At 31.2% G+C, this 15765-nt stretch overlaps 2 protein-coding genes across 2 annotated transcripts; both read right to left on the reverse strand.

Annotated features, from left to right (window-relative positions):
- Positions 1-1456: 1456 nt before the first annotated feature.
- LOC132034770 (uncharacterized) lies at positions 1457-5451 on the reverse strand. Its single transcript, XM_059425131.1, has 5 exons — positions 5383-5451; positions 2919-4182; positions 2117-2295; positions 1791-1868; positions 1457-1591 (listed from the first exon to the last, which is right to left on the reverse strand). The coding sequence occupies exons 1-5, from the start codon at positions 5449-5451 to the stop codon at positions 1457-1459; spliced, it is 1725 nt and encodes a 574-aa protein (XP_059281114.1).
- Positions 5452-10041: 4590 nt separating this feature from the next.
- LOC132033164 (floral homeotic protein PMADS 1) lies at positions 10042-13973 on the reverse strand. Its single transcript, XM_059423051.1, has 7 exons — positions 13505-13973; positions 13344-13410; positions 12858-12919; positions 12618-12717; positions 11587-11628; positions 11388-11432; positions 10042-10506 (listed from the first exon to the last, which is right to left on the reverse strand). The coding sequence occupies exons 1-7, from the start codon at positions 13690-13692 to the stop codon at positions 10324-10326; spliced, it is 687 nt and encodes a 228-aa protein (XP_059279034.1). The 5' UTR covers positions 13693-13973; the 3' UTR covers positions 10042-10323.
- Between the last annotated feature and the right edge of the window lie 1792 nt (positions 13974-15765).

Raw genomic sequence — 15765 nt, forward strand, 5'->3', positions numbered from 1 at the left:
ACTACGAAAGAAAAACATTTGACTAATAGTCAGACTTGGCATATTTGTTTTATAATAAAGGAAGATTTTGTGAAGATTATTCTTCTTTGAAGTCAAAATAGGATAAAGAAAACATTTTAATATTATCCACATATAGCTTCGATCTCCTGTAGAGTTCATAGTAATGATAAATATTACTCCTATGAAACACTTGAAAAGCTATTCAATGACTCTCAGGACATTCACTTATAAATAGGCTACTCATATTTAAAGTTGGGGGATGGTGGTGGGGAAAGGTATAAATAGATAAGCCTAAGCACTTATAAATAGGTTATTCATATATATTTACAAGCAGGATAGCATATTTTAGTTGCCTTCTTGAGAGTCGTCGAAAAGCTTATTTCGCGCTTTACTTCGCCTTTGGCTTCTATTCAACTCTTCTAAAATATGCCTTATTTGACTTGGATTCCTCTCGAAGGTTAATGTAATGTCCCCGACCTACAAGTTCCTCAATCATATTAGTCATCGACAGACATCATAAGAAAGCACAGCAATATAATGGAGCACAAAAGCATAATGTTAGAACCTATAGTTTTATCAAAAGCATAGTGCTGGTGGTTCCAGCTTGGCTTGTTGACTAGCTCAAAAGAAATAATTAGATACACATGAGTTCTATTCTACTTGCTTGCACCTCGACTATTCTAGTGGACAGCCTGCTACAACATGCAAGCACGTGTCGGGTAATCCATGAGTCCTTGCGGGAAGTGAAGGATATTGGCAAGGGAAGGGTCTATATATGAAAATAATTCCCCTATCTACTGAGAAGACCAAATAATTGCCTCGTCATTGCTTTCGATATTCCTCAATAAATTCACTACCCTAAATTCTTTAATGAGAATAGTTACTAAGTAGTGCAATTCACGGATATCTGATAAACTAAAGTTAAGAACAAGTGACATCTATCAACTACGCGTTAAATCCAAATTAGTTTGGTTGGCTACATGATTTTGGTTTAATTTAGTTTACTCTTGAGAGTTGGAAAGAATATACAATTTGTTCCAACCATATGCAAAACAAGGCAAGAGCTTATGTCCAAAGTTAATGTGATGTTAGTTGAACTAGTAATGGCTTATTTTACTAACAACAACAACATTGCCAATGTAATCCCACAAGTGGGGTTTGGGGAGGGGTGAAGTGTACGCAGACCTTACCCCTACCTTGGGAGGTCGAGAGGTTATTTTCAATAGACTCTCGGCTCAAAGAAAAGCAAACAAAAGGGCTCTAGAAAAAAAAAATAACACAAGTAAAGAAATAACAGATAGTAACGGAATTAGCTGCCATCAACATTTAGGAGGAGCAGCTCTGTGTGTGTGTGTGTGTTTGCTGGGGGGGGGAGGGGGGGAGGCAACATTATTATTCAATTATAAAAGTAGATGTTGTCAGCAGCAGATAAAAAAATTCCTGTGCAAAATTAGAATTATACCGTAATTAAGGAACCGGAAGTGATGGTTAGACTCTGGTTAGGAAGCAACTCGAAGCCGTTCACATGACCTGGATTTTTACCAATGTTCAGAAAGTAAAAAACTCCATGCAAATCCATCTTTATGATTGCCTACACCAAGAAAAGTAATACATAAATGTATGAGTGTTATGGAAAACAATGAAGTGCATTTTTGTAAGCACAGAATCATGTAGATCAATGATGTTCCGTCGTCTATTTTCCTTTTTATGATGAATGGAGATAAGTTAAGGAAACAAGTGAAAATTAAATGTTAATACTGATCAATGCCAATCAAATTCAAAGTGGTTACCTGCCGTCGATTATCAGGACCTTCTTCGCTCAAGTCAATGTCAACTTTAACATGTTCACCTGCTCTTCCCAGGAAAACCTGAATCCGTAAATAAAATATTTGAATCCTTATGAATTTGGAAGGAACAAAAATAAATGCAACATTAGTTGCAAAAGCCAGATCATATGAAGCATTTAATGATGGTATCCCGTAATTGGGTAATACGAGGTCAAGGGTTCGAGCTGTGGAAATAGCCTCTTGCAGAAATGCAGTGTAAAACTACATATAATATACCCTCGTGGTCCAGCCTTTTCCCGGACCCAGCGCGTGGCGGGAGCTTAGTGCACTGGACTGCCCTTATCACGTAACTGAGTAACAGTAGATAAGTTTACACGAGTTTTTTTAATCAAATATTTCAAGTGACGGCCACGCAGAACAGCAATAGCTATTTGCGTACAAGCATCAGGAGCCCACTCTATCTTGTTAATTGTCCTCTTACTACGCTCTTGAAGCTGGTACATCATGCCTGCAATAAAAGAATGATACCGACCAAATAAAGAAAAAGAAAATTGACAGTAAGAGGATATGCATGAAGAAAATACTTTCTTGTGTTAACTTTGGTGAGTGGAAAATATTTTCCAGAAAAAAAGGATTGAATGACAATATTAGCAACTAAAAGAGTGTTTGATGAAATTAGTGAGTACTAGAGATTAATAATTAATGTCCAAGTGTTAGTGGAAGCAAGTAATATGAAGTTAAAAGTTAAGATAGATGCTAGAAAAATGATTTACGTCCATAAGTAAAATCCTTTCCTTTCCTTTCATTTGATGGAATTAAAATCCTTTATTTGATGGAAAATGTTTACATGAAAAATGACTTCCATCATACCAAATATTAAAAAACAACTTATCATGTAAAACATTTTCCTGAAAAATGACAAACATTTTCCTCAAAAATGACTTCCCCGCAAATCGAACAATATCAAAATTCACCAGAAGGGTACAAAAGTAAGAATAGATTGTTTAATTAATGAGGCTACTGAATACAGATCTTTTGCATTTGAGATCAAATTCATATCAAGGATCAGAAGCAATAAAAGGAACTAATAAAGGTCAACAGATAACTTTGGGGAAAATACAAATCATATACCAGAATTTCGTTCATCACTGGCCTTCTGTTTGTTTGAGAAGCCATTGACAGAGGAGAGTCGATGTTGAGTCTTAAGATATTGCTTATGCGCCTCCAGCGCAGAAGATGTTGACAATGTTCTAATTGGAAGAAAAACGTCGTCATTGTTAGGAACCTCTTTGACCTCGGTGTTTAACGTGCAATTTATTTCATTGGTAGGAACCTCTTGCACCTCGGTGTTTAACGTGCAATTTATTTCATTGTTAGGAACTTCTTGGACCTCGGTGTTTAACGTGCAATTTATAACTCCACCAGGCATTTCAGGAAAAGCAAGATCGACAGCCAATGCAGACGATAGCATTTGGACATCTTGAGCTTTTGAAATTCCAGATACACCTTTATCAGTCTCATCAGGAGTATCCAATAAGAGTGAGCTCATGAAATCATCAAAAGAAGACGCATCAATCATCTCATTTCCATCAAGTCCCGTAAAAACTAGCTCGCCATCATTGTTAACGCCATATTCAAAATCAGGCAGACTTGGGACAGAAGCATCCGGAATTATACCCCAATCTGGCAGTTGGGGTGGCATAGCTGAATAACCGAAGTTGTCAAATGACGAGGAACTTACAGTACCACTGAAGAACTGGCTTTCATACACAGAAGAAGCATTTGTCATATCACCATCAAACTGACCAGCCATAGCTGGCAATTCATTAGGTTGAAACGATCCCCCAAAAGTGGCAATCGTTTCATGATTCTCAGTAGGGAGAAGAGTTTCTTCAATTCCGTAGGCGAAATCTTGAATGCTAAAGCTTTCTAGGGAAACATCTCCGTTATAATTTTGCCCAATTGGGAAAGTTGAAGAAGCAGTTATACAGTCATCATCACCATATTCCAGAATGTCATTAGGCATCACATGAAAATCAGACTGTGTATTACAAAAATTATCTATTACAGGATCTACAAACATGCAATCCTCTCCAGCTCCACCAAGAACATTGACATTTACAGAGTCAAATGAGTCGTTAGAGATTCTCTTACACATGTTATCGTAACTTGACTGGATGCTTCTTTCAGCTTTTCTCTTCTTGGGGACACATTTTTTACTTTCTTTTGCACGCTTCAACGTATTACATTTAGATTGTGTTGTCCAAGCAGAATGCTCAAACTCATGTTTGAGAGTTTGCCATCGATCTTGCATTTCTGGAACAGTAAATATCCGGGAAAATTGAACAGTACCATTGGCAAGTGATTCCACAAGTAATTCCAAAGAATCACCAGCCTGGAAAAGAAGGATGCAAAAAATATATTATCATGAAATATTAGATCATATAGCTATTCCATCTTTGTTTTTCACAACTTAGTCAAAAGATTGATAGCATGCCAATAAAATTAAAACCCTGCGCCTTTAATTGAAAAGTTTCAAGAAAATGATCTATCGGCTAACAAATTATGTAAAATTTATAATTATTAATCTTTAATTCTACAAAATAAATAACAATCTTAGGAGAAATTAGAGTAAGGTTACACAAATATGCAAAAAAAGAAAATAAAAATTATTATTATTATTATTCCTTTTCTAAGCATAAGCTTTTAATTTTAAGAAAAATGAGAATAAAATTAGTATTGAAATTTTTAGTTTAAATACTTTTCATTATTCAAAATAAATACTAGAAATAAGACATATTAATTAATAAGTAAGAAATGATTAACTAGACAGTTAAGTATTAAATTTAACGAAATTTCCCATTTGATTGATCTAATACATGTATCTTGTTTCACATTGAACTCATAAATAGAAACCAACACAGTGTATTATTATAGAATTTAATATAAATAAATTGCAGTACTTAATTACCCTTTTCTCAAAAAAAGAAAAATTAATTCAAATTGCATTTCTAATTTTTTTTGTCCGATATCCACATTTAGGCCCGATTAAATCCAAATCGCTTCAGGAATAACCGCATTTCTAATATATACATTTCACCAATTTATACCAAGAAAAAACACATTCAAAGTTATCTCTTTCTTGATGAATCCAATTTCATCTCTATGTACCCGAAAAAACATAAATTAAATTTCATACACATTGTCTCTTAATTATTCCAGCATAAACGATTAAACGTCACCATCTCATTCACCACCCGCAGTGTAAAACACCCCCAAATAAAAAAGTCCAGACCTTTGGAACGGTACTCAAAATAAAAATCACAAAAATCATTTTGAATCATAGAGAAAACAGCAAAATCATGGGAACAAAATGTAACCTTGTAAAGAAGCAAAACATTCAATTGCACGTGAAATCATTCAATTTATATGATCAAAAAAATTTGTTCCAAATAGACTCATCGAAAATCATACGGAAAAAAAAAATCAGAACAAATTACTTTTTTTTAAGAGAGAACCAATAAACAGAGCTAAACACTAAAAAAGTTTATAAATTCAAGAAAAATAAAACAAAAAAAAAAAATCCTTTTAGTACCTTAACAGTGTTTAAAAGCAAAAGGTCGTCTTGAAAACTCCAAGTACAATCAGTAGGAAGAGCTCCCATTGTTGTGCTAATTTGAGAACTCAAAAAAAAAATATCAATAAAATGGCGTTTACAAGAAAGAGTATATATACTAGTTGGAGATTGTCTCAAAGTATTAGAGATATTTGTTGATGAAGTTAAATTTATGAATTATGATTTTGTGAATCTGAACCCTATGGATAGAAGAAAACTAAAGTTAAATTTAAAAAAAGTCTTCAACATAATTTAATTAAGTTATTTCCAGATATGTTCAGGTGATTTCCCTTTTTTGTTTTTCATCGTCACGTATCATTTTTGTTCATATTTAATTAGTTTCACTTTATCTGTATTAAAGTAACCAAGGATATAAAAGGCAGAGTCATAAAAATATTTACTTCTATAATATAATCAAGAAATGTACAAGTATTAAGTAACAAATCCAACATTTTTAAAAAAAAATTTAGAGAGAAGTTTAAGTCATATACATTGTTAACCATAATTAAATTTACACCGCCACACGTTTACCTGTAGAAGGTAATCTGTCTTAATTATTTTAAGATTATGAATTTTGATTTTAAAGTGGGTTACTTGTAAATATCCTTTGTGTGACATAATAATGTAAGAAGAAATTTTATACCGACGGTGTTATAACTTAAATTCGAAATAACCGAGTCACACGATTGGATTTGTTGAAATATACTCTAGCTTAATTTAGCCTCTCTCTTTTTTTCTTTTTTTCCCTTTCTTTCTTTCTATAATAGTCAAATAGATATTCATTTTTACTGAATATAAGTTTAGACTCCTCATTAGTTACTTGATTACTTCAAATAAGAGTATTTAGAACAAGAATTAGGAATATCACTAAATGGTCAATTTATCTCGTCAGAGAAGGCGAAAATCTTCAAAATAAAATGTGTGGAATTCATTATCTTGCCATGAGCAAATAAAATGAAGTTTCCTTTATCTAATATTGCTGATAAAACAAATGTTTGTAACTTATTTGAGTTTTTGCCCACACCAAATATATAGTATCCTCCTGACTGAGACTTGATGATATTTATAAAAATAATTGCTAATATACTAACATATTTAAACTTTTTCTAGTTATATTAAGCAGTTTCCTGAGATTTAATCAAGCTTCCAATTCCATCAAATTTGTTTAGATTCTCCCTACGTGATCATTTTAAATATATATATATATATATATATATATATATATATATATATAGCAAGATGCAAATGGTGAAGGGAGCCTTGAACTAAAACATCAAAAACAAAAAAATCGTGATCGGGTATATGAACTCTTAAGATGTATGTTGCTTCGTGTATTCATAAGTTTAATGTTATCTACAATAAAATTAAAATTATCAATATATATATTTTTTTATAGAAGTTCATTATATGTTTACTAGCATATATTAGCAAGATGCAAGTGGTGAAAAGGGAGCCTTGTACTACAGCCAAAAAAGAAAAAGAAAAAAAAAAAACCAACATCTGTAAGCGGCTAGATAAATCCTTATGTTTATGTTGCTTCATGAAGTTCATCATTTCAATGTTATTTAAAAAGAGTTATAGAAGTTTTCTATATTTTTTACCAGCATATATGAATCTCTAACTGTTGAATGACTGAGTTGTTTTCCTGTTCCATTGTCATTCTGGGCTTTCATTCTTTTGTTTCAATCTTTAATAGTGGTGAAGGGCCTCCGACTTTTTAATTAACATTAGAATGAGCTCACTCATCTCCATGTAATTCTATAGGTAAAGGTTTATGTCGTTCTCCGTGTATATTTTTTTATTAAACTAGTCTTGGGAATGTGCGGACGTTGCACTTTTATCCCAAAATACTTAATACAAAATTTGCATTGCAAATGAGAAATTGTAAATGGTACATATATTTTGAACCTTCGTTTGAGCTATAAAATATATCTAACTTGATGTTACTTTAATGACATATATAGTACTTTAATTTAAAGACAAATACATACTCAAAAATATATAAATATATGCATATAATAAAAATAACTACCTCATAAAATAAACTATTATGCATGAAAAACAAAACCAAGCTGATAAATATATTCAATCCCATCATGATCAATCAAACGCGATAAGAAATCACATGAATCTTGCTTCGACTCAAACACATGAATATTAAAAAAAATGAAAAAGTTAAAAAAGGAGGGGGTGGGGGTGGGGTTGGGGGGAGATGATTGTATTATAATTATTGCAGAGCATTAAAAGGAATAATAAAATAAAAGCTGCATTATGTTTATGTGAATAGTACAATTAAAAAGCCTGCATTTTATTTCCTACAAACTACAATATATTTATGTGAATAATCTATATTATTAAAAAAGCATGAATACAAATGTTGGTGGACCAAAATATCCTTAAAATATTGAATGACTTTTATACCCTTTTAAGTTTAAATTTTCTCTAAGCAAAAAGTCATATTGGATAAAATTGTAATTTATAATTTCCCCTAATATGTAGGACTTCAAATTCAACTGAAACTAAAATCATTCCTAAAACCAACATAAGAAGGACTCCTACTAACTCATTATCAGGAACTGATTTCAACCAAAATAATTATTTCTTTGAGTTTTAAACAATTAGCAAGTTCAAGCAAAATAAAACTAAGATAAAAGCTTTTCCCTAGCTATATTTATTATTGTCGTTCTTTTTTTTTTTCTTTTTTTTTTCCTTTAAATTTACGTGAATTCGTTTTCTTCTTTGAAGACCTCCTTGTTTGAGTAAACAATTTAACGGAGAATCAATATAAACCTATCCCTTTTTCTTTTTATTAGCCAATTATGATCTTTAGGCTCGTATTTCAACACTTTCTTTAGACCTATTTGCTATTTTAGTCAATCATAGCAGTATACAAATTAAAAAGTAGCCAGTGCTAACAAATGATATTATAAAGCGACTGATTTTAACGTCATTGGCTTTATAAGTAGCATTCATAATGGAAAGATTGTAATTACTATTACTATGAATATTAAAAGATAAAAAAATCCACACTTATAAAGAACTAAACATTCTTTTCAAATGGATAATAGACTTTTTAATTGAATATCTTTTTTTTATAATTATTTTTATTACATAGGGGGTAGGGGAAGAGAAAATGGGGGAGGGATTACAATGTGGGGATTCAACCATTTTCACCAATAAGTGTGAAAGTGAAAATCAAGTAGCCAACCAATAATCAAGTTTTCCATATTTTTACTAAGTCCCTACTTTTAATTGAATATCAAGTATTGGCTTATTGAAGAAAAAAATATTATTGCAAGAGTCAAAGTTTGGGGTTTACGATATAAACTAAAGTGACCTACATTTACAAGTATATATTTTAGGTATCTGGATGGGTCATTCCCACGTAATTATCTATTTATCCAGTTAATAATACTAAATAAAACCTAGAAGTTGTTAGCAAAGATACTAGTGAAATAAAATTTCGAAGGAAAAGTTGAAGTGGAAGAAGGCACCGGGTGAGAAAAAAATATAAACGCCCGAATAACAATGTTGAAAGACAAAAATATTCAATAAATATTGATGGACTTATATGCCTTTTTAATCTAAATCTACCATATTCCTATTGGATATTTTGATAAATATAAAAAATATCACATTGTCTACTTAATTAATTGAATTTCAGTCCATCACCATAAATTTGATTCCAATTCAAATTGAATACGGTAACACCTCTATTAGAAAAACATGACTACTCTAACGTCTATTAATTAAACAAAAGCATGCACGTACCATATTTAAATTTTCTTAAATAAATTACTAAAATATATATCCTTAAAACTGATAATGTACTTTAGTTTAGTAACGATTTTCAACACTTTCGTATTTGTAAATAAATGATTATATAGTCAAGAATCTCTAATATTGAATTTTCTTAGTCATAACATGTTTTGTATATAGGGAAAAAGAAGAAGAAAATTAAATAAAAACATCAATTTCAAAGAAGTATTAAGTAGATACAATCCTGTACTATAGCAACAATTTTGTAACTCATAAAATAAATGTATATATTTACAAATAATATTATCTACTATTTTTTACTATTATTGAGACTGACTGGGAATAACGTGCAACTGCACGTTTATAGAAACTAGTAAAATTAAAAATAGTTATAGACACCATGCATATTTGTCGTGTACCTTATGATGTAATTGAGAAGTGAAGAGTGGACTTCCTAGTATTAGGATTAGATATGATAAGGCTAATTTTTTTGTAAGCTAATTAGTCTTCTACATGGTCCCAGGGCCTGTCCTGGACTAACTTTTGTGGGAGCTCCATTGAATTGATGGTGCATCATCTTGTAACTTTTTGCTGAAAAGATACACATAAAAATTTCATGCCAAACACGTAGAGTTTTTTTTTGAATCCTTACGGTTTATGTCGCTCCATGTATGTTCATCAATTCAATTTTATCTAAAATTTAAAAAAAAAAAAAAAAAAGGTGCAGGAGCTCTCTTATATTTATAGAATTAAAAGATTCCTAAAAACATTGCGACTTAAATCAAACATGCTAACATGACAAACCTATTGACATGTGAAAAAAGTTAAGTTATTCTACTAATTGGCATCGCTTATATAAACATTGTAACCAAACAACCAAACTAAGAAATTAAAATAGTTCACAAACTTTCACTGTTTCACAACTTTATAAGAAAGTAAGATTACATTACACATTAAAAGATACATAACACTTCCATCCAAAAACCATAGAGTTTGAAACCCTTATAGTAGCTTTTAAGGATTTAACACTGAAAGCAGAAGTAGGAGAATAGTCTGAAGAGTCAGTCTCATGCACGTCCAAGAAACATAGCATGTGATTATTTAGAAAACATTAATATACTAATAGGGAAACATATAATATTACAATAAGGCTACTACTACTCAAGCTAGACCAAAAGTAGTAATATCAGAGCCTCCTCCACTGTGAAGATGGTGATGATGATGATTGTTTGGTTGAAGGCGTAAGCTTAACATACGAGGACCTACATTTGAGAATCCAAGTATAGTATTGTAGTCTCCTTCTTGTTCAACCAACCCACCATACGGATCCTCTTGTCTTGCATCCTGCACCACTCAAAATTAATCCATTAATAACATAGCTAGGGGCGGAGCTACAGGGACGGAATATATAATCACATTGTATATAAGATCAAAAGTCTTTTTATGTATGTATGTATAGACGTAGATGTTGAAGTTGTGAAAATTCTGACTCCGCCATAGTATATATATATATATATATATATATTAACTTGGGATTGAGGATAGTTGATGACATATCGTAAATTAGGCAAAAGTATTGTTGCATGTCTATTACAAAAATAAATAGGTGGAAACATTTAGGAGAAAAGGTGGTGACTTACATCTTCCTTCCTTGCAAGTGGAGGACCAACTCCAATACAGTTTTCTACTGAATACATTTTGTGCCGCAAGCTTAAGTCATTATTGAGAGATTTTTTACGAGGGCAGTCGAGCTAGTTTGCCTGTACTTTGTTTATCGAGTATCTGCTACCTCCCATCAACGTAGATACAATGTAACTATGTCTACCAAAACTTAGGCATATTGCAAGAAATCATCTACGAGTATTTATAGTATTTAAGTCTAAGAGGAGGACATTTCATCCTATCTAATCTATGGCCTCTAGTGACTGTGGAAGGTCACTAAAAATTGCAAAAATCTAGGGCAGGATAGACCATTCTCAAGATGAAACATATCATTTTCATCATTCTTCCACAAAGAAACACCAACTGTATCTCAATGGTCTCACATGCCCCTATTCAGCTTTAAAAAATATTATACTAAATCCCTAGGCAAATGCTTTTGCTTCTAAGAATACAACATCAAGCAATATGGGAAAATGTGGTTGTGAATGATTGGAAAAATATAACTTAATTTCTATGCAAAAACATAAACAGGCTGGAATTATTTAATAAGTTTAAGCACTTACAAATTCAAGCAAGAGATTCCTATGTATTTCTTCCACATTCCTGACCTGCAACCAACCAAAATAATAAATTCACTCAATTTTTTTTATTTTTTTTTGAAATATGAATTATGATTTTTTAGGGAAGTATGAATTCACCCTCATGAAGAAACTCAACAGAAAACAAGCTCAATAGAAGAAGATGACCAATAGTTGTAATTACCTTCTTCTTGAATGTTTCTATCTGGTTGCCAATCACCTTATACTGTTCTTTCACAAGTGAAACCAAGTTAGGAATTGCTTACAGAAAGATACATTCTATAAATCTTCAAGGGACAAACAACACTGTACTAAAGGGTAAAAAGAAAAAGAAAAGTATAGGGGTGATATTCTTTTAATTATTACATCCACCTGCTTGATCTATCTTTAATAATCTATGGACTAGCTCAAGTTCTTGAATGATAGGTCTACTTAAATATGAGAAGCTCAGTTCCTTAGGACTAGTGAAGTATAGTCCAAGATGAAAGAAAAAATTGTCATTAAGTAGGATTTCGGATATTAACTGAGTGGAAAACAATAGCATTTAAAGTTAAAGTTGAAAAATTATGTTCAGAAGTTGAAGTTGTGTTTGTACATTTCACATGAAAAATAGTTGAAATTTTGTGAATGAAAAAGAATTTCACTTGAAAAACTTATTTTGGAAAATGCATCTTCAAAATCTAACAAAAAAATCATCCTAATGAGTAACCAAACATTATTTTGTAAATATTTTTTTCAAAAAAGAAAAAAATCGTGTCTACACGAGCCCCAAGTACATGCCAGCCTTATCAATGAAATTGGATAAAAAAGGAAGAAGAAGAAGAGGAAAGCAAGAAAATGGTGATATTCTGACCTATGAAGCTAAATTGTCATAATAATCTGGGAGAACTCTGACAATAATTAAATAATTTAGCAAATCTTTCCTTCTCCAGTTTTAAGATAAGACATTTCCTAGTACCCCTTTTGCAGTTTCAAGATTTAAAGGTAATTTAACAAAGTAAAATGTGAGTTATTGATTGAAGCTCATTTATACTCACATGTTGTATCTAGGCTTTCTTATTGTGTATCTTTTTTTTTTCTTTTCTGAAAAAAAAAATTGTATCTTTTTTGTTTATCTGGATGAAGATTCAAGTAGATATTGACGACTATAAAGTGATTCTTTTACAGTTAAGTCAACTTTAGAAATTTTAGTTTGATGATTAGTTTGGAATTAACCTTTCTTTCACGAATAAGCTTGAGAGAATTGTCCACATTTTCCATGAGTTCTTCCAACTGTTCATAGTTCAGATCGTTTAGGCTTTCTCCCATCCGCTGCCTGTCCATCCATTAATATCAATAAAAATTAAAGAGGAGATAAATAAAACATTTTTATTTATTTATATCAATAAAAAAAAATCATAGATTCATTTTCATTGTATTAAATTAAAGATCTAGAACTGCTAGGTCAGTATCTACCTGATCTCTCTTCGGAGATTCCTATTAACATCCTTTAGCTTTCTCAATTGCTCTTGCATTTTCTGCACAATATTAACAAATAATAAATCTGAAAAACGCCTCGAAAGATGTTGAACATATAATTAAGTAAATAAAAAACGATTTTCTAACAAACAGTTTAAAATTTTCAATAAGATAATCACACAGCTCAATATGGTATCGGATCATCAGAGAGATCGAGATCCTAGGTTCATATGTCATGGCAACCCATTATTAAATTTTTTTTACCTTCTTGGTCCATGGAAAAAAAAAAACTGATCCGAAAGTGAAGAGGGCGTTGAAATAATATTTAAGAAAGTAATAGTGTGTTCACCCTAAAGTTTAATCTTTTAGATGAAATTTGTTACATAATTTATCTAAACTTTTAATCTTCTAAATGAGATCTGTTACATAATTTAACAGAAGAGGAGAAACTTTAAAGATTTTATAAGCGAAATTAAAGAAGACCTCATAGTGGAAGTTCCAAAGATCAACTCCAACAGTCTTTTGGTACAGATCGAACAACTGCTTGGTCCTAAGAACACAAAAAACAGCATAAAAAATAATTAATACAAACACAACTTTCAAAAGTATCCAAAAAACCAAAAGAAAAAAAAAAGGGTACTTACGTAATAGAGGGACTTATAAATTCATGAAGCTTGCCAGTACTAGAAATCATGATAATTGAAACTTTAGCATCGCAAAGAACAGTGAGCTCATTAGCCTTCTTGAAAAGCCCATTTCTTCTCTTTGAATAAGTCACTTGCCTGTTTGTTTGGTTCTCTATTCTCTTGATCTGGATCTTCCCACGAGCCATACTTCTTTTTTTCTTTCTTTCAAAGTTTCTACTAGCTAGGTTGAGATCTTATAAGTACTGAAACCCTAAAGGTCTTGTACTTATTTTTATGTGCAATTTTTTTTGGCTGTGGGTTTGGGGATAAGATATTGGAGGAGGAGAAGAGAGGAAAGAGTCTTAGAAAGAAGGGCTTACTAAAAATGGAAAGGGATGCCAAAACGGTGAAAGGTGTTGCAGAATTTGATAAAAGTAATTTAAGAATCAATCAAGTCACTTGTTGTTGTTGTCCCACCGTCACAACGTCTCAGTTATCAGTCACTTGTCACCACCAGCATTTCTTGTTTGCTTGGATGCCTTTCTTTCACTTGGGTTTAGAATTATTACACTCTTGTACTCCTATTTTCTACGATTTCAAAGTGTTAAAAGTATGTGATATGATCTCATTTTTAAGCTTAAATTGTTAAGAGAGATTAAACTTTTATTTAGGTAATTATGTCATCAATTATATCCTTAACATGTTCTCTTACATGCCGGTCTATTTTTCTTTTTTTTCTTTTTCATGAGGTACATAAAAAAATTGATAATGAATGGTGATTAGATTGGACTCGGGACCTTTGTTTACTCCGATATCATGTCGAAATGTACAACCACCACTACCGGAGATATTCTAATTTTTCTTGTTGTAAAAGTCATGGTGTCCCCGCAACCTTGCTTACAGCTCGGTCAATTAATCTAGGGGTACCTGGTATCACCAGTACAAGTATCGAGGAACCCTGTGCATTAAAGCTAGGACATATGAAAGAAATGGGTGAAAATTATTTACACCCCCAATTATGCTTTAAAAGTCAAACACCCCCCTCAACTTTGAATAATATACATTCTCCCCCCTTTATCCTAATTGACTTTTTTTTATATGCCTATTTTACCCTTACATTACCAACTTTTGTCTTCTTTTTTTACTTCTATAAAATCATGATATTTTTTCATTTTTCTAATTTATGTAACAAAATTCTTATAAAAAATAAGTATTATCTTTTAGGCAAAGAAAGAAGTGAGAAATACTAATTGAGTATATAAGTTAATGATGTTCTATAATAAACAAAAAATTAATTTTATTAAAAATAATCAAAACTTTAATATTTATTTATACAACAGAAAAATCACTGCTCATAATAAATTTATAAATATATTTATATGCTAATGCAAAAACAATTATAAAATAGAGGTAAATTTTTAAAAATGATTTATTTACACTGTAAATGAATTTTATTATAATTTAAGAAATATTCCATTAGTGACAACCAAAACTTGTTTATTTATATAAACAATAGAGAATAAGAGAGAAGTGAAACTTAAATATACGCACAGGCATGTACATACATATATACATAGTTAGTGCATATAATATTGAAATAACAATCATAAAAAATAGCATTACATTTTGTTACAAATTCATAAAAGTATTATTCTACTTGTAATGTTAATGAACTTAAACAAGAATCTATAAATACCTAGATTTAAAAAATAAATTATTATATAAAATATGAAATGTATTACATAAATTGAGGATTGAAAAAAAAAAAGGCGAAATAGTCATTGCATAGGATAAAGTGGAGAGAATGTTTATTGTTCAAAGTTAAGGGGGGAGTTTGATTTTTAAAGTAAAGTTGGGGGGTGAAAATCATTTCACCCTAAAAGAAATTACCTAGTTTTTTTTGCCTCCAATGGAGTTTAAACCTAAGAGCCCATTTGGATCGGCTTATAAGCTGTTTTCAGCTTTTTTGAGTGTTTGGCTTGCCAGCTTATAAGCCATTTTGTGCTTAAAATAAGCCCAAAAAACTAATTGGGCCTGTTTGGCTTAACTTATCTAAAGCAGCTTATAAGTTGAAAACAGCTTATAAGCCAAAAAAAAATTGCAAGGAAAAAAAAATAACCCAAACCTTGCCTTGCAATTTTTTTTTTTAATTTATGCTTGAGCGGGGGTTCGAACTCAGAACCTCATGATTTCTGCGTGAACGCTCAGAGTTGCAATGCGAAGGGCAAAAATTAAAGACCAGTAATATGAGGGGCATAATTTAAAGACCACAAATATGA

Source organism: Lycium ferocissimum, chromosome 10 (genome assembly GCF_029784015.1).
Source record: "Lycium ferocissimum isolate CSIRO_LF1 chromosome 10, AGI_CSIRO_Lferr_CH_V1, whole genome shotgun sequence".
NCBI classification, from domain to species: Eukaryota; Viridiplantae; Streptophyta; class Magnoliopsida; order Solanales; family Solanaceae; genus Lycium; species Lycium ferocissimum.